Source organism: Drosophila erecta, unplaced genomic scaffold, assembly GCF_003286155.1.
Source record: "Drosophila erecta strain 14021-0224.00,06,07 unplaced genomic scaffold, DereRS2 tig00000055-arrow-pilon, whole genome shotgun sequence".
Lineage (NCBI taxonomy): Eukaryota > Metazoa > Arthropoda > Insecta > Diptera > Drosophilidae > Drosophila > Drosophila erecta.
In genome coordinates this window covers 2,567,986-2,592,175 of record NW_020825200.1, presented here as the reverse complement: position 1 = coordinate 2,592,175, position 24,190 = coordinate 2,567,986, and the positions used below count along the sequence as shown (strand labels likewise).

Sequence of the window (24,190 nt, the reverse complement as noted above, 5' to 3'; positions counted from 1 at the left end):
CAATGCTTAATTAATAAATCAACGCGACACTTGCACTCCATCTTGGCGATGGCCGTATCTGCTGTCCCGATGGCGATGGTGATGCTGATGCTGATGATGATGTTGATCATTGTGTTGGTGATGGGGAGGATGGGATGCTTGCCGAGATTGTTGCCATGCCGGGCCAGACAAATTGACGCGACATTCCACGTCTGTGGGAGGGGAGTTGCTGGTGGTCAGTGGCTAATAAAAATGTTAAATATAGCTGCCGCCGATGACGATGACGATGACATCTGTGCCATCAAACCGGAAACGGAAACGATTCTAATCGCCAGCTACGGATCTCCGAGTGGGCCCTTCGTGTCCATCAGTGGGCAGCTGAGCTCTTAATTGGAGGCAGGCACTTCCTGAAAGTCTTTAATCACAGAAACAAGCTCTTGAAATCTCATACATATGTATATACATGTCTTTTACTTTTTGAAATGCCTTACAATTTCCCTTTAAATAACATTTTAAGTTTAGCACACTTTTTAGAGGAGTTACTTGTCAAATACAAGTTGGAAATATTTTCCAGCAAAACAGCTAAGCATATCAGTTGTATCTTAGGAAAATTCTTCACAGAGACAATTGACTTTTGTGCGCAGTAAGTAGATACATCAGATTTGTCATAGCATATTTCAAAGGAATCAGAACTTAGTCATCTCAGAAGGCGTGCACTGCGAAATGCAGTTAATAACAAAACTAATCGAGCAAAAATAGCACAAGAGAGTGACTGGCGAGTGTGTGATTATTTAATAATTGTTGCATATGCGCGGCAAAATAATTATACTACTTATATGTGCTGGTGTTCGACACGAAGTAAACAATAAGAAGCGTTGATAGAAGCGAGCAAAACAATCACAATTAGAGAAATATGCAGTCAAAGTGTTAGCAAGTAAAAATCGCTAAAATTGCAACTGGGCGCGCGTCGCGTTTTAGTTTTTCAGTATGTCTAAAAATAAAGCGAAGCAAATAAATTTACATTTTTAATTGCAATTATCGCTGGCTATTGTTGTAGTTGCTCGCTGGCTACTGTTTGCCTTTGGCGTTACGAACAATTAAGATGATTTATTAGCAGCGCATTTTTATGAGACGCAGTACAAAAGAAATGGAAATTACTCAGATATATTTATGCTCCGCGGTGATCGCATATACAAATTGATTTATCACATCTGTCGTTCGGTTTGCCTATTGCATGGCACATAATTACAATCAAGACAATTCCAGGCTGATTTCATAACCGGAGACGAAAGCTAATTGCCGTTTTATGCTGTCACTGAAGACCGTCTCAGAGCATAAAGATCACAAAATTATTTTCATTTGAATAGATATTAAAAATGTTAATGAAAAAAGTCGTAAAAATTTCATAGAGCAAAATTAAAGAGGAAAATCGTAAAAACAAATTTAAACGACTATTGCCCGTCTGCGGTTCAAGAGCAGCTCCATTAACGAACTGCCCCACATATATATGCAAGTATACAACTAAATGGATTTATGGGCGAGCGGGGGCGTTACTCTACGGCACGACCAGGAAATGCAGATCCATCACATTGGTACCCGTGTGTCCAGTGAGCACGTGGTGCTCTCCCTGCGCGAGATTCTTGTAAAAGTTGTAGCTGTCGCAATTCCGCAGCGTTTCGGCCAGTTCATCGAGGGTGTGATCACCCAGATAGGATTCCACCACGCTGCTGTCTCCCATAGCTCCGGCCGCATCGGTGGGTCCATCGATGCCATCAGTTCCGGCGCTCAGGAAGGTGCAGTTCCGTATGGCCTCGTCGCGGTGCAGAGCTTGCGACATCAGCAGGGCTAAGTGCTGACTCCTGCCGCCCAATCCTTGACCAGAAACCTAAGGTAAAGGATAATTAGTTGATGACCATTTTGAAGTAGCTGCCACAAACTTTAATGACTGGCTCTCCTCCACAGATCAGGAACAGTGGTTTCTTGCTGTTCATGTGCTCTTCCAGGGCCCTCCGAAAAGCCGGATAACTGCTCTCTCCAAAGGCGTACCTCTCCCTGAGCTGGGGATCCAGTATGCCCTGCTGCTTGGCCTCCTGGATGCCGTGCAGCAATCTTTGATAATCGCCAGCCACTTGGGCCACGTCTCCTTGCACAGCACAACTGAGCACGCAGGGAATATAACCCAGATTTTCGGCCTCCTTGGCCGCTGTGGAAGTGGCTATCAGATTGCTGCCCACCACAAATACCTTGTGCTCGGGCAGCGATGTGTGCATCTGCTCCTCCGGCTGCTCAAACACCCGCTGTATCTCGGCGGACAGCTCCTCCCACACATGATGCTTTTTGAGGATGTCGGATGGAGATGCTCCCGCCTCGGGTTGTATGGTGGGACCGCAGGCTATCAGCTCCAGGGGATCACCGATGATGTCGCTAAGCACGAAGGTCACCAGGAGGCCCGCCTTGCCGGCAAGCCTGGCCAAGCGACCGCCCTTGATGTCCGAGCAAGCAATCCTAACAGTATTAATCTCCTGGATGCTGGCTCCCCGCTTCATAAGTTTATCCGCAATGCTTCGCTTGTCCTCCAGAGTCAGAGGTGACCGGGGCAACGGCAAAAGGGCAGACCCACCTCCCGAGATGAAGACGAAGAGGATGTCCTGGGCGGTCATCTTCTCGGCCAGCTGCTTGATTTCCCGGGCTGCCTTGAGAGCATTCTCATCCGGCAGGTTGTTGGCCGCTCCTTCGTGGACAACCAAACCAGATGCAACAGGTTGTTGGAACTGCATCAGGGTGTTTACCGGAACACTGAGGACTCCGCCGGCCGAGGTGGCTCCCAGATCCTGCTGCACTTTGTTGGCCATTCCCAGGACTGCTTTGCCAAACCCAACTATGTGGCACTTCTTCCCGCTGATGTCCTGACGCTCTCCATTGAGTTTTATGGATATATCCGCTGGGTTCTCGCCGCTTTGAGGCCGCAAATCGAACTTTTGGAAGTCAGCGAATACCTTCTCAGGATGCACGGCGTTTACCGCCTGGACAAAGATCTGGCGCATCTGCTCCCAAGTCTGTCGCTTGGCCATTATGTAAAGGTGCTTTGGACAGGGCGATCCTAATCAGCGATGCTGAAATTCCAGTATTACTTATCATTTTCATAACAGATGAAGATATTATATATTTATTAGTGCGACCTCAGGCGGAAGTTTCGAAAACACCAAAATGTTAGGGGGCGGCTTACGATAACTTCACTTAAGATCGATTGAGATATGCGAATATTAAGTACCGGTTTAAGCAAAGTAAAATAAAGATTTGAAAGAGTTTGTGTTAACATTTTTTAAATTTAAATTTTGTTTGTATTTTTCAATTTAATGCGGAGTCCCCCTATTCTGTTAGTGGCCTGTGTCGCAGGCTGGCTGCTATGTCACGCAGTGCTTAGAGTAATGTTAAATGGCACTGTTAATTCAAAAGTGAAAATCAAACGCAACTGAAATATTCTACAAATTCAAGGCCGGAAAATAATTTACTTATTATACAATTTTTATAATTTATTTATGATACAGCGCAGTGGTATTTTCATTCAAAATAAGCCTCGACGAGGTTATTGAGTAAATAACGTGTTGGCTAGTCAATTACCAAGCTAATTAACCAACTAGCTGCTTTATTGATTATGTTTTGTTGTAAGCGCTACGGATTAGTTAATACATTACTTTCACTAAATCAGACAACAGTTCAACCGTGAAAATGCCAATGAAACCAGGCGGATTTACACTTTTAAGCAAAGTATTGTTTGTTTCACCCATATCGGCTCAAAACTAACTGATTGGAACCAAACACGTGTGGAAAATCTGATTTTATGCCTTAAATGCTCGGCTATTATAGCGATTCAAAATATTTACTTATAGCCCCTTGATATTAGCCTACTAAATCACTCGTTCGCATTGCTTTTCCCAACACAACAGCCCCGCCAACAACGCGAACTTCAAACACTTTCATTATCGTTTGACACCAATAGGTTTTGGAGCCCACCATTGGACACCACCATATGCCTCTGTGTGGGTGCTTACATATGTATGCCACCGACTCAATCAGTTACCAATAGAAAGATCGCCGGCTGCGATACCTGCTCCATTTAAATAGCAACCGCTCTTGTTGCCCGGAACCCAGTTTATACACGGCATTAGAAGTACGAGTATATGGGACATGAAGTCAACGGTGTGGCTCCCTTTGCTGGGTAAGTTATCCAAAACGAAGCCATACAGCAAATCTATTACATTGTGTCTACCTGAACAGCATTCATTTGGGGAAGTGCCAGTGCCAACCCGATAGTGGGCCTTTTTGATCCAGCCTGCCAAGTTGTTACGGGAGAATGTCCCAATAAAAACGTATCCTTCTGGCTGTACTCGAAGTAGGTACGCAGATAATTAAATAATATATAATAACTTTTTCCACAGTTCCACCCGAGAAAACCCCAAACTGCTGAATCCCCTTGACCTCAATCCGTGGGACTTCCAACCGCCACGTCCTTTGAAGATACTTATCCATGGCTACACAGGCTACCGTGACTTTGCTCCCAACTCCTACATCCGTCCCGTGCTCCTCGATCACGAAGATGTGTACGTGATCTCCATTGACTATGGACCACTTGTGGCATATCCCTGCTACATTCAGGCTGTTCAGAATCTTCCCCTAGTGAGTCGATGCCTGGCCCAGTTGATCAATAACCTGGTGGATCGGGCAATCGTCGCAAACGACCAAATCCACCTGATAGGCTTCAGTTTGGGTGGACAGGTGGCGGGGCAGACGGCCAACTATGTGAAGAGAAAGCTGAAGAGGATCACTGGTCTGGATCCTGCGAAGCCCCTCTTCATCTTGGGACCAGATTCGAGAAGATTAGACCAAGGAGATGCCGATTTCGTGGACGTCATCCACACAGATGCTTTCGGTCGCGGATATCTGCGCTCCGCTGGTCATGTGGACTTCTATCCAAACTTTGGAGTCAAACAACCTGGCTGCATGGAGGAGAACATGCAAGATCCTGGTAGCTGCAATCACGAGAGGGCTCCTCGCTTCTACGCCGAGTCCATCAATTCCACTGTGGGTTTCTGGGGACGGCAATGTACCAGTTGGTTGGTCCAACTCCTTGCACTTTGTCCAACAACAGGAGCTCAATCTCTAATGGGCTATCGCGTTTCGAATGAGTTGAGGGGCTCGTACTTCCTCCAGACCGCAGGTAAGTCGCCCTTTGCCCTCGGAAAAATGCCGGATGTGGACAATAGACAGACCCTGGCCAAGTTCCATTTGAATTTCAAACACAATGAAATCGCCAATGGCTACGAGCCCCAGTTGTTGGAGGCGTTCCTCGAGTTGGATAAAGTGAAAGTGGTTGTCAATATGGATAAAGCCGATTTGGATAAGCAGTTGAACTGGACCCATCGGGCGGAAGATGAACCTTTGTCCAAAAATTTGATTAAGTAGGTAATTTATGTAAAATGTAATATATGAATGCATTTAAAATGATGTAAATAAAGAAATATGACAAAAATCCCTTGGTTGCTGCGGGTGGGGTGTTAGAAACTGGCAATAAAAATAAATGGATTTGTTTAGGAAGTTTTCTGTAACTGATAATTTGATAAATATTGGATTTCCCAAATTAGCTTAAGTACATTTTTAAATAATATATTAAAACAATAAATAGTTTTGGCTCAAATAATTGGCTTAAATGCAATTTTAAATTATAGATAAAAACGATAAATAGTTAGTTGCTGAAATGAATAATTTTTCAAATTATCAGTTACAGAAAGCTTCCTTAACAAATCCATTTTATGTTCTCCGCTGCTCCACTACGTTATTTATATTGCCAGTTTCTAACACCCAACCCACCCGCAGCGACCTTGACCTGCCGAGTCTCACCCACCATCGGCAGCCTTGACTTTTTATCACCTGCCAGTATTGTTGGTCTTTTTGAATGCGCCCTCATATTGTATGCCATTTTCAATGCTAGGCCGTGCAAATTTAATAGAATTTGCGCTAGAATACGAGCTTAGAGCAGTTTAGACTTTAGTCATGAGCAAATACAGCGCACTGATCCTGCTTTTAACAATAATCTCCGGTTTCTGCGAAGGAGAAAATCGTACGCGTGGCTGGCTGCCGGAGTTCTGTGTCTTCGGCGAGCAAAAGTGTCCCAATTCACGAGTTTCGTTTTGGCTTTACACCAAGTGATAACAATAATAAATATACAAGTTAACATTATCTGGATTAAGTTTTGATTACTTTCCAGCCAAACACGCTACGATCCCAAACAATTAGATCCTTTGAACCCGCAAAAGGATTTCTTCGAGCCGCGTCTGCCACTAAAGATACTCATCCATGGATTTGTTGGAAGCAGGAACTTGACTCCAAATTTGGAAGTTAGGGATGTGCTGCTCCAAACTCAGCCTGTAAATGTGATATCGGTGGACTATGGGACATTGGTGCGCTGGCCATGTTATTATCCTTGGGCCGTGAATAATGCACCAATTGTCTCTGAGTGCCTGGCCCAGATGATAAATAATCTAATCTCAGCTGGCATCAGCAGACGAGAGGATATTCACTTGATAGGCTTCAGCTTGGGAGCCCAAGTGGCTGGAATGGTGGCTAACTACGTGAGCCAACCTCTGGCTAGGATTACTGGACTAGATCCTGCGGGTCCTGGCTTCATGATGCAGCCCTCGATGCAGCAAAAGCTGGATGCCAGTGACGCCGACTTTGTGGACATCATACACACCGATCCGTTCTTCTTTTCCATGCTGCCGCCAATGGGTCATGCAGACTTCTACCCCAATCTCGACCAGCTAAATCAACGGGGGTGCAGCTACATCAGCAACTGGAGATTCTACAACTGTAATCATTACCGGGCAGCCGTATACTACGGCGAGTCGATAACATCGAGAAGAGGTTTTTGGGCCCAGCAATGCGGCGGATGGTTCGATTTCTTCTCGCAGCGGTGCAGCCACTACTCCAACATGCCCAATACCCAAATGGGTTACTTCGTCGCAGAAGAGTACAATTTTGCCAATTGATTTGTGATATTATTTTATGAGATAACCTTTTAAATTTTCAGTGCCTCGGGCTCGTACTTTCTCACCACCAACGAGGTTGCTCCTTTTGCCAAAGGACCTCTTGTTGAAGTCGAGTTTGAAGTTTCGGAACTTCGCAATTTCACGGAAATTTAATTATTATAAGTACTGCTTGAGAGAATTATTATATATACTTTTGTATGCACTTAATGGCATTGCATTTCTTTAAACTAGAACTCGAAATACTTGGTTTGTTAAAAAGCCACAGCATGCATGTAAAATTGTACAAATATTGAACAAAGTAGGCTAACTGTGACACATCAAACCTTTGTACATTGTCGAATTGGATTACTGCTCAGTATAAGTTTCGATCTCTTTCGATAAACACCTTTCCTATTATCTTTACTTTTTCAACAATGTTTGTACAACTTTTTATAAAAAGCAATCGGGAGTATCGGCAGGCCGCCGTAGTACGTATTAAAGAAGACTACAAAATTTCTGATTTAAAACTTGTGTTGAGGAAGCACACCAAAATTCCAGTGGAAGATCAAAAAATTATGTTTTTTGATACGGTCCTCAAAGACGAATACCTCTTGTGGAAGGTGGCGAAGAAATGTAAGGCTGATCTCTTGGCTTATCACGATGATGCGCTTTTTGGTCGTATCCAGTTTTTGGATAATTTCGATCGACGCTGCCGGTCAGTGCTGAAGGATGTGGACATGGAGGTGCCCAATGAGGTTGGGCCGCAGATCGTCGCGTTGGGCGGTGGGTGCTCAAGTTCCGCTAGTTCAGAGCCAAGTATCAATGGCCTCTCTAGTACGAGAAGCTCCTTTATGGCACCCCAGAGCTCTGGGCCCTCCTACTGTCCTAAAAGCGACGCGAATAGCTGTGTTTCCGAGGACCCATGCGAAATCAAATGCTGCGAGGATAATCGTCCTCCGTACGCTAGGGTAATGCCCGAAGATCGCCGATTTGGTGTAGTAATCACCAATGAAGAGTGCCCCGGCGAATGTGATTTCAATTGTATCTTGGAGTTCCTGGCTGAAGCATTCCATACCACACAGGACGTCGCCTCACTGAGCTTCAGCCAATGTACTCCGGTAGCTGAATTCGACTGCTCTTTGCTACTCGTTGCCGAGGACACTGACTCCAGTGAATGGCTTCTCCGGGCAGCACAACCCATGTGTCCACCTTACAGATGCATGTCTTTCATCAGACATTTTGAGCTGGTGCGGTGCACATTTGTTGTACCAATGGTCGTGGAAAGGTCGCTCTGCAGTGTGTTCCACATATTTGAAAACCAAAACTGCGGCCTTGACACCGGGAAATGGTGCGTGATGAGGAAGACTCCTTTGGATCCTTGCTCAGATACATATGATTCTAAGGTAATCTTTCGGGATTCCACCAACTTTGAGCTCATGGCTTACATTGACGTCGAATCCAAGGACTACATTGAGCACCATTGCAGCAAGATAAAGTATATAACGTGGCATCTGCCTGTGGAATTCAGCCAGGGAATGACATGTGCAAATACATAAGATAGACGCGTTATATGTATTAGTTTTGTACGCTGCGAATATAGATATATAAAACCGTTGAAAATACTTTTCAGTCGTATTTAAATACCAAAACGAAGTTGAAAGCTTTTCGCGTAAAGCGAGCTTTTGCGCGCCGACGCAAACTTTTGGGCAGCCCAAAAACGAAAGACTTCGGACACGAACTCGACAGTCAGTGGCTCGCCGGAGCGCAATCAAATTGCACGTGTACGCGAACTTCGGGCGGTGAAAGCCAAGATCGATTGGTGGCCAATCTCTTTGTGATACCGCGCGTGCCCGCAGTAGTAAAAGACTTGTGGTAAAACACAAAACTGAATCAATTTCTGCGCAGGGGCAGCCGGAATTATGCCTCGCCAGCTTTGCCGTCGTCTTGCTGTGCACTGAAATCGAAATCGAGTCCAATGACCAGCTCTCGAGCTGGTGCCCAAGAAAGAGTTTGCACTTTGAGACAGTTGAGTCGCCGGTCAACGAGCAGGCCTTGACCCAAAGCCCAGAAGAGATCAGAGATTCCGCTAAACACAACCCGGTTATATAATAGCTCTTGTAACTGCAGTTGAAATTAAAAGTAGCGTGAATTTGCAAAACATAAAAGCCGAAAAAGGAAAAGCATGTGGTTACAGTGTGTGAGGAAACCAATACGTGCAGACTTTTGGCTGCAGCTGCTCTGCATGAGTTTTTCACTCGTTCGCCTGGAATTCGCCGGTTCGTATATGTTGTGCTAAAAGAAAAAACCATAAAGACACAAATTTAAGTTAAACTTTTACTTTCGCCCTGGCTGGCACTTATTTCTTCCCAATATCTTTCGCTTGGCCCTGTCATTGTGTCTGCTGTTTTTGTTTCTGTTGACACTTCAAATTGGCGTCGTTTTAAATTTCATTTTTAACTAGTTGCACAATGTTTACCAGCATTTTCTTCTCCCGATTGCGACCTTGCCTCATATCTTGGTCAACAACAATTTTAATATCTTGAAAGGCCTATCTTCGAGTACCAAATACTTCACGGGGCTCATCCCACACAAAACTGCTGCCTTGTCATGGTGTGACTTTTGTAATCTCACGTAGCCGAGTTAATTAATTGACCCGACTACCGATTAAGTCCGCCCCGAAATCTCTAAAATTTTATGCACCTTATGCATTCATATTTTTCTGTCCCTGCACCTTGACACTCTTTGTAGCTTTTGAAACTTATTTAGGGCCTGGCATTTTATTGCCGCTGTCGGAGGTGTCATACAGGGCGTATACGCATTGCCGGGCTGCGTGTCAAGATTTGAATTCAGAGGGTCACGGCCGTCAGATGATATAGAATAACAGCCTTTGGAGAGGACTGTCATTAGGCCAGATTGCTGGTTAATGAACCCAAGGAAATCCGAGCAATTATAGTCTTAAAGCAGGTCAATTATATGTTGAAATCTCGTAGCAGTTAATTTTATATTGCAGCCTGTGATGAAGAAATATTTTAAGAACTGTGCCCACATGATTATCCAATTAACAACCAAGCCATGCAATATACTTTGCCAGCACTTCAAAGCCTTAAGGTTGTGACACACAAATCTCGATATCGATTCGAAGTCAATTGGCCAATAACACCTAACGTAAAAACCAAGCCAAAGCCAAACAATGCCCATGAGTCATGGCAAATAAAAACACAAAAACACAAAAACCCACAAATAAACAAATAAACAAAGTCAAAAGCGAGACAACCCAAAATCATCTTTCACTTAGCAGGCGATGAGTATTTCGTGTTTCGCGTCCAACTCTCTTTTCTCCTTCCGCATTCGACTGCTTCCGTTTCGGGCCTGATTTGTGTTAGTTGGACAGTGTTTTCCGGCCAGTACGCTCCCAAAATTTCCCCATACAGTTTTCCCGCCAAAAAATATAAACAAACCCAAAAAAGTCATTTAATTGGCGTGCGTAATGCCCGAATGGAAAAGAAAATAGAAAAGGGGAGGAGGTGGACTTACATAAGATGGGAAAAGCAGCTCACGAAGTCCGAGATAAACGATTGTGAAAAACCAATGAAAACAGCAGAAAAGCTCAAGACAATTGAGGCATGACCGCGACCACAGCCCATTGCTAAGTGGGGAGAAGGTGGAGTGCGGGTGGAAGCTGATATGGCTACAGAGAAAGAAAAGGATGTTGGTTAGGGTCCTACGTTAGGGCACAAAAAAACAGGAATTGGTTGAGTATGAATGACTGCATTTATAGCATATAATTATCTCTGCCTGTATCGCGGATATCGGTGGGCGGTTGAGAGGCGTTATGCTGCCTTCTGTGATGTAAAAAGACGCTTGTTGCATGATTAATTCAACCAGCTGCTGGTCTAACAAACACTCGTCATGGCAATGAGAGTGAAACAAGCCGTGTTCACTGTGTCGCTGGGGTATATATATGTATGTGTATGCCCTATAAGGCAGCTGATGTCTTCGGGTATTTCCAGTGGCCACCCAACCGGCAAGAGTCAGCATCTGCAATAGTTTCATAGACCGGTTGCATGACTTTCGGTTATCGGCTAACCACAAGCTAACCCCAACCACAAGTGGGCCAATTGCTAGTCAACATTTTGGCGCCACCAACTGAGCCAGTTGAAGGCCGATTCTCAGGCCTGATGCGTTAGATTTTTAATTTGGCCATTTAGATTCAAAGCGCACTTAGGTTTTTTACGCATGCGGTGAGCTCAACACCGCGGACAGGAAAAATAGTTGGAGCTAGCTAAAGGCCGTTCAAAAATATCAGTACTTGTTTGATTTATTTCATTACAGTTCGCCATTCATTTGGCACTCTCGTAAAGAACTTTGAAGTGCAGTACAATTATTACGTGGTCCTAAATAACCAGTTTGGGTGAACAATATCTGTTACATTTTGTAGCTAGTTAGCTTAATTTAAAGATAACTAAATTGACTGTGAAAATCATAGATGCGCATAATACACAATACTTTAGTGGAAAATCCAGGCAGCCTAACCGCACATGTGAAGCCACCCATCACAATTGCGAATCCGAACCACTTGGCGCATATCTGTTCGCAGGCAACGAGCCAAGTGTCAGATAAGTCGATCTCCTTCCCCCATGAGTCGGATGGATAAATTACGCATACTCATTCCACATCCAGCTCCAGTTATATCATGAGCAGCGCGTTTTGTCAAAAATAAACCCAGTCGTTGGTGGCAAATCGCAAACAAAGAGCAGGAGGCCACAGAAAATAGCGTCACTTCCGTTTGGGTCTGACTTTTACTTTCTGCGACCGAATGTTGCTGCTGCAACTGCAACTGCAACAGCAATCGCATGACATTTGCGGCGTGCCAAATTGCAAGCATTCAATGTCGCTGCCAGCGGCTTATGTAATTAAATGTAATATCTCGCAGAGCGAAACAAGTTTGTCAACTAAGATCTTGTATCTTGTTTCTCACATCCTCCGTACAGCTGCTCAAAATGCGGGAGTGGTGGCAGCGGCCGTGGCGGCTGGCCAAAACCAAACCCAGGTCTATGTGACGGATTCTTGCCTGCAAAAGCCGTACCGCTGTCCTCATCCGAAGATCCAGTTCTATCTGTACACGAGACGCACCCAGGAGCAGCCGGAGTTCATTGATGTCCTGGATCCGAACGCCCTGTACTACACCCACTTCAATCCACGCCATCCCACCAAGATCATAATCCATGGCTTCGGGGGCGGCAGAACTCTGAGTCCCAGTCCGGATCTGCGGGAGGCCTACTTCAGTGTGGGCGAGTACAACATCATCATAGTGGACTACGCGGATGCCGTTAAGGAACCCTGTCTGAGTCAGATGGACTGGGCTCCTCGGTTCGGCAGCCTGTGTATCTCCCAGCTGGTCAAATACCTCGCCCGACATCCTCGTGGCGTCCAGCCGGACGACCTGCACTTTATTGGATACAGTGTGGGTGCCCACATCGCCGGTCTGGTGGCCAACTATTTGAAGCCGGAGGAGGGCAAGCTGGGCAGGATCACCGCCCTGGATCCAACGATATTCTTCTATGCCGGGGCCAACAACTCCAGGGATCTGGATACAACGGACGCCCACTTTGTGGATGTCCTGCACACCGGAGCTGGCATCCTGGGGCAGTGGCACTCCAGTGGTCATGCGGACTTCTATGTGAACGGAGGCACCAGGCAACCAGCTTGTGTGGGATCGGCAACCCTGTTTCGTGAGTAAAATTTTATTGTACTAAAATGAAATCATTTCAAAAGTGTAACACGAATTAAATAATATTATAATATTACTATTATTACTTACTATCCTTATCCCCCAGAAACGTTGGCTTGTGATCACACAAAAGTCACGCCGTACTTTATTGAATCCATAACGACAGCACGGGGATTCTATGCGGGTCCTTGTCCCAACTTGTTCTCCTACCTAATTGGTTGGTGCGAGCCCAAGGACTCGGAGTATGTGCTAATGGGCGAACACTGTTCACACAAGTTAGTAACACTTTTGACACACATTCCCCTAAATATTATTATAAATATTCATTAACTTTCTGCAGAGCACGAGGAAACTATTATGTGACCACCAATGCCAAGGCGCCGTTTGCTCGCGGATTTCCGGGAAAAGGACGATCCAATGGGGAGTACCAGGGAGTACGGAGATAATGCTGTTCGACATGGCGAATCGTAAAATGTGTATTTGAATCGATTGGAAAAGCGCCTCAATTTATGCATCTTTTGCACCGTAGCACTCATGTGATTTTAGCTTGTTTCCTAACTGATACCTATTTATTTCATATTTTTGTTATTAGTTCTAAAAGCAGCCATTTTTCGTTGGGACTTATACAAAAAAATAGTTAAGTCTTATGCCGAAAGTTGATGTGGAATAAAAAACTAATTTGTTTGGCATAATTTTAACATGTTCGTTTTATTGAATTCCAAATACATTTCATTAGGCTTAATTTTGTTGTGGTTTAATGACCTTCATTATGGTATTCATTAGTATTCTCATGCAAGGACATTATATCTTTTCTTTTGGTAACGAAATTCAAGTGTTATTGGTGAAGATTGGTAGATTTATTCTGTTTTTAAATGAATAGGGGTTTTAACTCTTCTTTATTCGGTTATGCTTTTAAATATTTGTTTTGTTTTTTTTAATGACCATACACTGAAATATATAAGTATTATTTTAATTTGGTTTAGCTACCATACAAATTAAACAACATGGGCGGGTGTTGCCAGAAAAGGGATCTCCGATTGCGTTTAATATTCATAATTTTGATTCAATATTTTATATTGTGTATACAGAACTCTCAGTGAACACAAAGAATATTTTGTTACTAATTATATACACGGTTTAAGTATAGCGGTAATATCATTCTACATCTTTTAAATATTCAGAAGACTCTGTGGAGGCGATTCGGCAACTCCTTTGTCATTTGATTAATGATTAGAAGATAGTTATGATTTATTTTAATAGCATATATCTGGTATTGTGCGCCTATATTTCTGTATGAAAGTATATGCATATCCTTCGCGCTTTCCACTTATCTTCATGCACAACATTAATGTTTGGCTAGAAGTTAAAATACCCTAGATGCGACCTGTTCTTTTGTGACTGGTTATGGCCAAAACTGATAGTGTAAGACTATTAAAGTTGCGCTCGTTTAGGTTTAAGTTATGCTTCGGTTCGACTTGGCTGTATGTACACTTAAATTACTCACAAAAGCATTTAATGATGGCATTCGACTGCGAGATACGCTTTATTTACAAACTGTTATGTCAAGTGATTTTCATTACTTTTTTATATCTTAGCAAGCAAAAGTTTAAACGTGGCTTTCTGGTTAACATATTTATGTTATTATTGTCCACACAGCCCCGAGAGCTTGAGTATCTCTCAAAAAAAAAAAAAAGGGAAATCAAATCGAAATCTCTATTGTTATAGTCTCCAGGTTAAAAGAGCCATACTCAATTGAAGAATCGGTTTTATATACAGAATGGATTTTACACTATCCTAATATTACACATACGCCCCAATGGCCAACATTTTAAATTGCCTGCATGAGCATTAGTTTAAAAATTTGAGCCTAAAATCGAAACATAATGGTAAGTAAATATAAATGATAGACCAAAGTAAATGTTTTAACTATTAACTAGGCTTACTTCACTAGGTATTGTCGCTTACACAAGCAGTATTGTTTTCTTCAATTGGAACTTTGATCCAATAACATTTAAAATTGTAATATATAATAGCTATTTTTAAGTGGCTATACGAGTATCTGTGTGATTATTTATTCGCTGCGCTGTACAAATTACGGTATTAGAATTGACTCTTTTAGTTAGAAAATGTTCACGTTTTTAATACATAGTGATTTAAATGTGAATAATTTAAATTACCTTTATATAGCTATTTATAATACTTGTGGCTAGCTTAATACGATCGGGTAATATACAGACGACTAGAAATAATTTGTGTAAATTTGCATATTCAATGGTACAATGCGAAAGTAAGTTCGTCTAAATATGTATTTGCGGCAGTAGTTGAAAACTTTAACTAAACAGTAATTAAAATTTAACAACTTTAAATTAACAAGTGGTGCTTTAACTAATAAACAACAAAAAACAATAGTGCATTTTGTAATTTAAATTTGTGCTTTAAAATCAAAGTTGTGCAGAATAATGTTACAAAAAGGTTTAAATTACGTAAAACAATTTATTTACAATCTACTACATGTTTCGAAATTGGTTAAATTTATTACTTTAGAGAGATTTAATACGTCTTATATAGTAATCATTTTACTTTAAATTTACTTAGGCTTACAAAAGTATTAATGATAATTAGTAGAAGTAAATAAAAATTGCATTGAAAATAACTGATTACGTCGTTAGTATAAATTAATTCGTATAATAGTTTTTTGGAAAAAACACTGAAGAAACCGAACCCTTTTAAATATTTATTTGAAGTAATCCTTCCGCTTAATATTATTTAGTGGTAGTGAGCATATGAAGACCAAGTCTGAGGTTATATGCGCCTACGGCTATCTACTTAAGTATTATTTTTAGTACCTATATCATGCCTTGCTCATGTTATTTTAACACAAAAGCATACGGTGCGTTAATATCAATGAAATAAATAATATCAAACATAAACAGTAATTAGTTAACAGAGTATTCTTATGACTTTTGATTAGCTAGTTCCTTTTATGGTTATCATTCGTGCCGAACATCAACAATTGCTTGGGTTTGATTAAAATGTTCTCTTTACACAGAAGATACTTGTAATATCATCAACGGTAATAAAACTTGCAGTTTGCAGTTCAACAACAATCTTTGGCTATATATGTATATACGATTATACCGATATAAATATAATTATCATAGGCTTTGTTTGGATTATGTGATTTATGATATACACAAGTGTTGAGTATATATTTCCAGTTCTTTCCCTATCTTGTGTTGCAGTTTCGATTTTCAGAGCTTGTAAATAGAAATTCGCGTAAGCGAGACCCTAATAGTTATATGCTTTATAGATCGATTAGGCCAGTTTGGGTCTATGTGGGCTAATGGTATTGGTAGTGGTTATCGGTATTGCTGTGTATGCATATGTAGTTTCTCTGTTAGGTACATAGTTTCATTGTGTTAGTGTGGCATGTGGAATCCCCTTATTCGCTGACAAATTCGTTACTCTTTAGTTATACATTTATATGTTTATGGTAGCTCCTGGAAGGGTCCTCCATCCATGGAACCCAACAAATAGAGAGAATGGGGGAAAACTTGAACGGCACACCAAGAACAAACAATAAACGTCAAACGATTTCCGACTACAACTAAAAGCTATGATATATATCAGTGACCTTTGGCGAACCCATTACTGCTGCTGGTATCCCTGCGGATCGTAGGACGGCATTTGTCCTTGCGTGTATCCATACTGGCCAGGATTGGTGACATCCCCGTAGGACGGTGGGACATCCTCCTCCGCAATGGGCGGAGCACTGCTGGCCATGGCGAAGGGATTGTTGGCCACGTGTCCTGTGGCGCCGTAGCTAATGGCATTCGACTGCTGCATTTGGCTCTGTTCAGTGTACTCGGGGGCACCCTATTCGAGAAAAAGATACAAAAACGCTTCGAATTTAGTTGCTGGATTGATAGGAATAGTAAAAATATATAAATATATCAAAATTGTAGACTTACAAATGAGGTTTCCTTCATGTAGTCGCCCAGCATGCCCGCCTGGCTAGGATCCGTGTTGGTAATGGCACCTGGTGGTGGAGCCCACACCTTTTGCTCCTCGGCCGGAGGTTCCGCCCACGGCTGCAGCTCTCCGGAGGCAAAAACGCCGTAGAAAGTGCAGCCAACCAAGTGAACACATGCGGCCAGGGTGAAGACAGTGGTCCAGCAACCGGTGGGCTGAAACATTAGAATATATTTATACATAGATATAAGATACTAAACAAGTGTATTAGCTACAGGAACCACCTTGCATCTAAAACATATTTCTAACATTTATATACACGTATCTATGAATCCAAACTTACATTAGCCTGGATGAGACCATCAAGGGCATAGGGCACAATGATGCCGGCCAGAGTGCCAATTCCATTCGAAAGACCCATCAATATACTGGCATAACGAGGAGCAATATCCAGGTGATTGACATTATAACCGGATATAGCAAAGCCACTGAAGGCCACGCCGCAGGTCAGAGCAAACATGGCACCCGTCTGAAAAAAGAAAGTAAGTGAAGGAGAAAAATGAAATTTGTTCATGGCTTACCGCCGTTGAGGAATGTGCCACGAATAGGAAAAACAGGCCTTCCATGCCGAAGCCGCCGCAATTGAAGAGCTTTCGCACATTGGTGGTGGACAGGATTCCATTCTTCCGCAGGTGATCCGCCAACATGCCGCCAAATGGAACTATCGTGGTCATGATCAAGTGGGGCAGGGAGCCCACGAAGCCCGCCTCCTCCACCTTAAAACCGAACTTGTGCTTGAGGAACGAGGACTGGAACAGCACCAGGAGGTAGAAGTTCCAGGAGCGGCAGAAGTTCGCCACAATGATGGCGTACACCGGCATCGAACGCATCATCTCTCGCCATGGAGTCGTCTTCAGGGATGGCATCGTCGGATGAGCCGACTCCCCGAGCGATTTCTCGATGTACTTCAGCTCGGGTATGCTGATGGCCGGATGCTTGCGCGGATTCTCGAAGCACAACCATATCCAGAACATGTACCATATGATGCCGAACACCCCGTAGGCGTAGAACGGCGCCTGGTAGCCCACGGCATCGGCCAGAAGTCCGGAGAGCGGTAGTCCCACCACCACGCCCGCATAGGAACCGGAAAAGGCCAGCGTCGCCAGTCGGGAGCGTTCCATGGGCGGCGCCCAGAAGCGCCAGATACCATGGCAAGCTGGATAGGTAACGCCCTAGGGATGTGGTGAAGGATATGGATTATTCCAATGAGTCAAATAATGACTTATGCAGGCAGTCTCTAACTATAAAGCAGTTTTTATAGGATATGTGCTTTTTCAAATTATAAAACTTGAATGTTACGGAATCTCTACTAAAAAGATAAATCTCAAATATAGTAGTAAAGAAACATCCTTTAAGTATCAAACGTTCCCTTCCAAGACGAAGAAAAATGACATACTCCCCAGTCCTTGGCACAAAGAAATCGCATTAAAATAAATGCTTTTGTTATTTTTCCCCTGCCCTGCCAGGACCCCATCCCATTGAGGGCTTAGGACATGTTTCCATTTCACATATTTGCTTTATCATAAAGCAAAATCTAACCCTCCCCATTTTCGCAACATCACGCAGCCGTAATCCCCGGCTTTGATCTGTGGCAAAATCGAATTGGGCAAGTTGTTAGGTTGGTTGGGCTACATACCTCGAAGAGTCCTTGCAGGACCCTCACGCAAATCACCACATGACCGTGCATCAGGGTCATGGCGAATGGCACGAAGAGATGCAGCGTGGCGGAGCTCACGATGGACAGACCGAATATCTTGTTGGCCGGGAACTTGGAGGCGATGAAGCCGCCGGGAATCTGCGTCACCAGATAGCCCCAGAAGAAGGACGAGTCCACATGGCTCTCCACGGCGACCGTCCAGTTCATGAAAACAGTCTGCAAAAATCGAGAAACACATTTCACGGAGTGAGTGACGCCAGCTCAACAATCATTAAAAACCGCTCCAGGCATTTATTAACGAGCGTCAAGCCGGATTCAGGGTTTCAAATGGGTTTCTATGATGGGTCTGTGTGGGGGCGTGTCTTTTGTGTACGTATGACTTTTGAGTCACATCCACCCACACACACACACACACACACCCTAATTGACAACAGCTTCTCGTCAAATGAAGCGAATTTTATTGATACCTCCTCTCCAGAATTTATGAATGCTCATTTGATGCCGACAAGGACTTTAATGCGCAAGTAATTTAAGGAACAACTTTCATTTTAGCAAATTTAAAATAAAGAAATTAAGTTGAACATAAATAAACGGATTGGTGGCAGATTACTTCCCAGTGAGTACTCACCCCATTGTGCTCCCCTTTGAGCTTGGCCGCCGACATATTGCACCTCATGCCGAAGGCGATCATGAATCCCACGCAGGCCATGGTGGCGATGGTGTAGCGGGCCGGCATGCAAGGACACTCCGCCTTGCAGTACTTGTCGATCTTGCGGAGCGGCGGACGCTCGATCTCCTCGAAGGAGGCGGGCGAGTCGGGCCGGTCGTCGTCGTCGTCGTAGGCGTGGCCGCCGCCCGGTCCGCGGCCCTCCCGGTCGCCCCCCTCCATCTCCTCGTAGCCCCCGTGGCCGCCATGATAGCTCTGCGATATCTCGAACTTCTCCATGTTGGGCTTCAGGCTGCGGGTGCAAATCAAACAAGATCCTCATTAAAATGTATCTTCATTTAGATGGCCTAAAATACTGGACTGAGCACGATCTGTCCAGAAGTGTTCCGCAAAGCAATCCAGTAGTTTATTCTCCTGGGGCATAATTCATGCCAATTAGAGCGGATAGCTGGCCAAATCAACAGGTCAACGAGAGGGCGTGAAAACACAAATATTTTCGGCTTGTTAGCAGCAACAGCTGCCACCCCCTTCCGATTTCGCCCACCGAAGGTGGTTGCTGTTTTCCCAAGGGTCCCGGAGGAATTGCGGTGACTTGGGGGAGTACTGGCAGGCAGAACTTTCGTCCTGGGAGTGGAATAAAATTCAATTTTATTAAGTGCCGATAGCCGGGCTACGGGTATTTAAAGTTGATTGGAGCAGGTAGGAATACGCAATCGCATTTCCAGATTTGATTTCCCAGCTTAAACACAGTTAAAAGACCTTGTCACCGACCAGATTGATGGATGTGTGTTAGCTGATATCCGGGCTGATGACTGGGGTGACCTGGCCACCAAACCACCCAACCACCCGAGCAAGCCATTAACCCGAGATAAGTGACACATCAACTGAGATATGGCCCCTCTCACGCTCTACGGCATTTGGAATTTTTCTTCATAAATATCCAGACAAAGTCCCCATAAGTACGCAATACAAACTAATAAGCAGCCACCAGCCAAAAACAAGCCACTACAGTGGATATAACTTTGCCGTCTTCGAAGTCGCCGCCTGTCACATAACTCAACTGTCTGCCGCCAAAGCTACCCTCGTCTGGTCACGCAGGACCTCCTGAATAAGAGCAAAAAAAGGAGCTGCGTCCTTCGCACAACTTGCGCCTTGACCGACTTTAAGGCGGATGCCAATTTCATGCCCTTCGCAAAGGGGGACTGCGTTATGCCCATCATTAGGTCTGTTATAGGACAAAGAGGATTCGATCACCATTTTAAGGTAACATTCAAAGGCATTATACTCTTATGCTCTTGCTTGAAAAATCAGTCAAATAAAAATGAGCGAGAACAGGCCTTTAAAGTTTTGGAATAGAAATACCACGTTCCTTTTAAGGATTCTTATCTAGAAGTCTGACACTTAAATTTTTTACTTTTATTCAACATTTTTGTTTTGAACTAAGAACATCTCAGCGTCGCATTGCCTTCCACTTTTTTTGAGGACTCGCCAAACTATTCTTGGCGCTGAAGTTCCGCATTGATTGTCAGTAAAAATGTTGCAGACTTTTTGGCGCCGCCCAGATTAAGGATAACTGGCGCCACACAATTCGCCTTTGACTTTAACGTGGCCACAAAAACGCGACCATTAGAGATGTAAATGGGGCACACTCGCAGATATATTATATATAAATATATAGAGCTGTATGGAGTGTATTAGTTTGTTTGCCTTGACAACTGTGATGAAGATGCTCTGGCACTCGGGGCTGCGGGAAAACGGGGGCTTGTCAGCGACACGACCGCGTCTTCAATGGCAATTCTAATTTCGTTTTCACTGGCAAGGATAAAGGAACTCCTTGAGCACTCCCCCGACGAGGCATTTCAATTTCTTCGCGCCGAGTGCCACTCGAGCGCTTCAGCGGCAGGTCCTGTTGGCAACCGAAACGGAAACGGAAACGGAAACGGCTCGCAGCTCGTAAAAATCAATTTCATTTGCCTCAAGCGCTGCAGCAGCCCTTCGGTGTCGGTATGCAACACATTCCTTAATGAAAGCGTTGTGCCACCTATTGTTCCAATTTCTAATTTAGCACCCAAGGTCCTTGAGAAATCAGACGAGGTGTGCCCATCAAATTGCATACCAGGACCACACATATGTCCCAGTGGCACGACTTTATTGCGTTGAAGTTCCCGGACACGTGCTGCCAACGTGCCCGGAATTCCTGAGGCACCGGTGAGCTCGTCCGCATGCCACAGCGTTCGTTGTCACCAGTGAAAAGCCAAAAGTCCGAAGTCCAAAGTCCTTAGAATCCCCAAGCCCCTCTAATGACTTGTTAAGCATGCCAATAATTTTACAACTTTCCGGGGCGCGACACGTGCCGAAGTTTCGCGACGGCGGCTAGCCAGGAGTGCGTATCAATATCGGTACATATTCACTGCATCATCCCGCCATGGTCAGGCTCAGCCAACCACGAGCACCGACCATCCTTGCGTTAAATTAAACACTCTCCCTTTTGTTCTTTCGCAGCTCCGTTTGATTGCAATCATATTTCATTTCGGGCATATGGCCACCCGTCATCGGTTTACACTTGCCAGCAAAAGTGCGTAGCAATATTTTAAAAATATATATATATAAGCTTAAATATATACTCCTAAAGTGGCTCCCAAAACCTGCTGGCTGCTGCTTATAGAGCATATCATATCATATCGACTCACCCGCCAAACACGCCCGTCGCCTTCTCCTTAAACGCCGTCAGACCCTTCATGGTGCTGCGCTGCTAGTAGTCCTGATTGCCCACACTCCTGTCCTGACTCCGCCCCTGCCTCCGGATCTCCGAGTCCTGGTCGAGGTCGTGCTCCTGCTCCTGCTCCTGCTGCTGCGGCTGTCCTTCCGCCCAAGTCAGCGTCTGTTGTGCTTCGTTGCCTTTGCGCCGTTATCACTTGAGCGCATAAATGTATTTTGTTGCCTACTTCACGGCGGATTGCCGTGTATATAAGCGTGGCGAATCGGCGGCGGTTAATTTCCGTGAAGCCAGCACAAATTTGATGACTCTATTTTCGGGTTGGCTCGTTCTCTCAGCGGGGGATTTTCACTTGGTCGCCATATAATTTCGATTTTCGTCGAGTTTGTGCATTTTCATTTACAGTGCCTGCAAAAGAGATTTGTACCCGACTATTAATGGGTGCAGCAATTTGTGTTCTGCTGCTGATAAGCAAAAGTCTCGTACAATTTCATCATTTTGCACATTTCTTGTAAGCCGCTTATGTTCATAAATTCAAGAGGATTTCGAGCTGGTTGTGATGTGGGGTAACTACTAAGCCGGGAGAGCATTTTGTAAATATTTCTGGCATTGTGTGCTATTTTGATAGCCTTTTATGCATCATTTGGTGTGAGCATGAAATTTGACACCTCTTTTGGTTGGGGTAATCTCTATCAACAGAGTTAGCCGAGGTACATTAATTGCAATTATTGGAATTTTGAGTTATGATTAGGAAGTACATTCACTGTAAGTATTTAAGTAATATATTTCATAGTGAAAAGATCAGGAACTTTTAATAATTTCTCATTTAAAAATAATTCACGCATCTTTGGCGTTTTTTACTGAAATGCCTAAAAGATTCCAGTGGAAGCTCCTCCCCCAAAAAAAATTGTACTTTTGACCTTTGGCCGCAACGCCTACTTACATGCCACACCAGAGTTACGTAATCCATTTCGTAGTTGGTGCAAGATTATATAATCGGCCTCTAGTTGTAACGTAAGCACAGATATTTCTGGTGATTAAGTTGGCTTAAATTATGTTTTTAGTAGGCAACGAAAATCGTTTAATTTGTTATATTGTTGGTTAGGATATCACAAATAAGGTACACAGATAACAGATTATATAGCTTGATTATTCACTACGCGATACGCTGCAAATGGGATAAAAAGGGGTTTATAATTAGGAGTCATTTAATATAATTAGAAGGCTCTTTTTAAGAATATATTTAATGTGGGTAATCTATTAGAATTTATCTTTAATAATCCATAGGTTTTTATTTTTTTATAGAAAGTCTCACATTTTCTGAGCAACACTCGCCCGCAAAAATTAAAAATGAAACTAAAGTGAAAACTTAAAACTTTGGATAAACCAATTAAGAACTCAGTAAGTGGGACGACAACATCCAGACAGAGTTTGACCACGAGACCGGCGGCAGGTTGTCTATGGAACCGGCGACGACGACGAGGACGATGGTGATCCGTATCCAACTCTGTCTGAAGACTGTGTGACGTCCAACTCAAAATCAGCCGCGATGTGGACCTCCAGCCAAAGATCGGCGGAGCACAGGTGGCGGCGGAACCAGCATACATAAGCTGCCATCTCGGACTGGAATGTATCACATACAGGAGTATGTACGGTGGGAGGGGTATGGGGGCGGGGTGGGAGGAGCGTAGTATATACACTGGAAATTTTCAACCACTGGAATGTGCGAGATTTTCTTTTCAAGGGTATTACGAGGCGTAGTCAGAAAATCGTAGATTTCTCAACTTCCAGCCGCAAGCCAGCACTTTTTCGAAACACTTTCAATATTAACACGATTATTCGGATATTTTGAACTATATTTTGTGATTTATTGATATATTTTAGATGTATTTTCCCAGCCATATACCCGCAGCTCCAGGCTCGCTTTTTGGCCTCAGCAGGACAACGCACGAAGTGAAACTAAAAGCGCCCGCATTCGCCTTTCTTGTCTGCCCAGATGGATGTCCTGCCAGAGGATTATGCTCCTCCGCAGCATAATCAACGCATCCGTCCCGTTCGCACCCGCTGTGGTGAAAAGCTCGCCACGCAGACGTCAGCTGCGCAGGCCCGAGTATCCTTCGAGAGTCCTTCGTCCTTCGGCATTGGTCGACGGCGGATGGCAACTGTAGCAGTTGAGATTGGGGTCTGCTGTGGGGGAATGGCACGCCACCTGACCAAAAAGGACCAATCAGAGGTCCTGGTACATGGGAATGTCCTCCTCTGGGTTGGCATGCGAATCTCAGTCGTGCGTGAAATGCTATTAACATGTTGCCAGGCCATTTTCCATTGTTTTCCTCCTGGCACACAGACGTCCTGCGTCCTTCTGCCGACTTTTCATAGAATG

At 44.0% G+C, this 24,190-nt stretch overlaps 6 protein-coding genes across 7 annotated transcripts; 4 read left to right on the top strand and 2 right to left on the bottom strand.

Moving 5' to 3' along the window:
• Positions 1–422: 422 nt before the first annotated feature.
• Positions 423–3,177, bottom strand: LOC6542142 (glycerate kinase). Its single transcript, XM_001968379.3, has 2 exons — positions 1,917–3,177; positions 423–1,864 (listed from the first exon to the last, which is right to left on the bottom strand). Exons 1-2 carry the CDS (start codon positions 3,048–3,050, stop codon positions 1,535–1,537), a joined length of 1,464 nt encoding a protein of 487 aa, XP_001968415.1. The 5' UTR covers positions 3,051–3,177; the 3' UTR covers positions 423–1,534.
• A 696-nt stretch (positions 3,178–3,873) lies between these two features.
• On the top strand, positions 3,874–5,504 carry LOC6542175 (pancreatic triacylglycerol lipase). The gene is made up of 3 exons (XM_001968378.3): positions 3,874–4,198; positions 4,258–4,372; positions 4,419–5,504. Exons 1-3 carry the CDS (start codon positions 4,168–4,170, stop codon positions 5,440–5,442), a joined length of 1,170 nt encoding a protein of 389 aa, XP_001968414.2. The 5' UTR covers positions 3,874–4,167; the 3' UTR covers positions 5,443–5,504.
• A 526-nt stretch (positions 5,505–6,030) lies between these two features.
• On the top strand, positions 6,031–7,178 carry LOC6541443 (inactive pancreatic lipase-related protein 1). Its single transcript, XM_001968377.2, has 3 exons — positions 6,031–6,182; positions 6,245–7,006; positions 7,067–7,178. The coding sequence occupies exons 1-3, from the start codon at positions 6,031–6,033 to the stop codon at positions 7,176–7,178; spliced, it is 1,026 nt and encodes a 341-aa protein (XP_001968413.2).
• A 191-nt stretch (positions 7,179–7,369) lies between these two features.
• On the top strand, positions 7,370–8,626 carry LOC6541970. The gene has a single exon (XM_001968376.3). The coding sequence runs from the start codon at positions 7,439–7,441 to the stop codon at positions 8,558–8,560; it is 1,122 nt and encodes a 373-aa protein (XP_001968412.1). The 5' UTR covers positions 7,370–7,438; the 3' UTR covers positions 8,561–8,626.
• Positions 8,627–8,729: 103 nt separating this feature from the next.
• LOC6541684 (phospholipase A1 member A) lies at positions 8,730–14,030 on the top strand. Its single transcript, XM_001968375.3, has 4 exons — positions 8,730–9,280; positions 11,996–12,736; positions 12,842–13,010; positions 13,076–14,030. Exons 1-4 carry the CDS (start codon positions 9,187–9,189, stop codon positions 13,179–13,181), a joined length of 1,110 nt encoding a protein of 369 aa, XP_001968411.2. The 5' UTR covers positions 8,730–9,186; the 3' UTR covers positions 13,182–14,030.
• Positions 14,031–14,134: 104 nt separating this feature from the next.
• On the bottom strand, positions 14,135–23,818 carry LOC6541698 (vesicular glutamate transporter 1). Of its 2 annotated transcripts, none has more exons than XM_015159787.2 (9): positions 23,714–23,818; positions 22,751–22,975; positions 21,782–22,215; positions 19,053–19,383; positions 18,404–18,640; positions 17,289–17,939; positions 17,051–17,236; positions 16,707–16,922; positions 14,135–16,611 (listed from the first exon to the last, which is right to left on the bottom strand). In XM_015159787.2, the coding sequence occupies exons 3-9, from the start codon at positions 21,829–21,831 to the stop codon at positions 16,384–16,386; spliced, it is 1,899 nt and encodes a 632-aa protein (XP_015015273.1). In that variant the 5' UTR covers positions 21,832–22,215; positions 22,751–22,975; positions 23,714–23,818; the 3' UTR covers positions 14,135–16,383. The 2 variants fall into 2 exon arrangements, with proteins under 2 accessions (XP_015015273.1, XP_001968410.1); XM_001968374.3 differs by lacking the exon at positions 23,714–23,818 and adding an exon at positions 23,123–23,403.
• Positions 23,819–24,190: the final 372 nt, after the last annotated feature.

Coding starts and splice junctions, on each gene's coding strand:
- LOC6542142 (XM_001968379.3), bottom strand. CDS start 3,050: ATGGCCAAGCGACAGACTTGGGAGCAGATGCGCCAGATCTTTGTCCAG. Junction 1,865..1,916: donor GAGGAGAGCCAGTCATTAAA/GTTTGTGGCAGC, acceptor CCTTTACCTTAG/GTTTCTGGTCAAGGATTGGG.
- LOC6541970 (XM_001968376.3), top strand. CDS start 7,439: ATGTTTGTACAACTTTTTATAAAAAGCAATCGGGAGTATCGGCAGGCC.
- LOC6541443 (XM_001968377.2), top strand. CDS start 6,031: ATGAGCAAATACAGCGCACTGATCCTGCTTTTAACAATAATCTCCGGT. Junction 6,183..6,244: donor TCGTTTTGGCTTTACACCAA/GTGATAACAATA, acceptor ATTACTTTCCAG/CCAAACACGCTACGATCCCA. Junction 7,007..7,066: donor GGTTACTTCGTCGCAGAAGA/GTACAATTTTGC, acceptor TTAAATTTTCAG/TGCCTCGGGCTCGTACTTTC.
- LOC6541698 (XM_015159787.2), bottom strand. CDS start 21,831: ATGAAGGGTCTGACGGCGTTTAAGGAGAAGGCGACGGGCGTGTTTGGC. Junction 17,940..18,403: donor TCCTGCAAGGACTCTTCGAG/GTATGTAGCCCA, acceptor CCACATCCCTAG/GGCGTTACCTATCCAGCTTG. Junction 17,237..17,288: donor TGGCACATTCCTCAACGGCG/GTAAGCCATGAA, acceptor TTCTTTTTTCAG/ACGGGTGCCATGTTTGCTCT.
- LOC6541684 (XM_001968375.3), top strand. CDS start 9,187: ATGTGGTTACAGTGTGTGAGGAAACCAATACGTGCAGACTTTTGGCTG. Junction 9,281..11,995: donor CGTTCGCCTGGAATTCGCCG/GTTCGTATATGT, acceptor TCCTCCGTACAG/CTGCTCAAAATGCGGGAGTG. Junction 12,737..12,841: donor GGGATCGGCAACCCTGTTTC/GTGAGTAAAATT, acceptor CTTATCCCCCAG/AAACGTTGGCTTGTGATCAC.
- LOC6542175 (XM_001968378.3), top strand. CDS start 4,168: ATGAAGTCAACGGTGTGGCTCCCTTTGCTGG. Junction 4,199..4,257: donor GGTGTGGCTCCCTTTGCTGG/GTAAGTTATCCA, acceptor CTACCTGAACAG/CATTCATTTGGGGAAGTGCC. Junction 4,373..4,418: donor TCCTTCTGGCTGTACTCGAA/GTAGGTACGCAG, acceptor CTTTTTCCACAG/TTCCACCCGAGAAAACCCCA.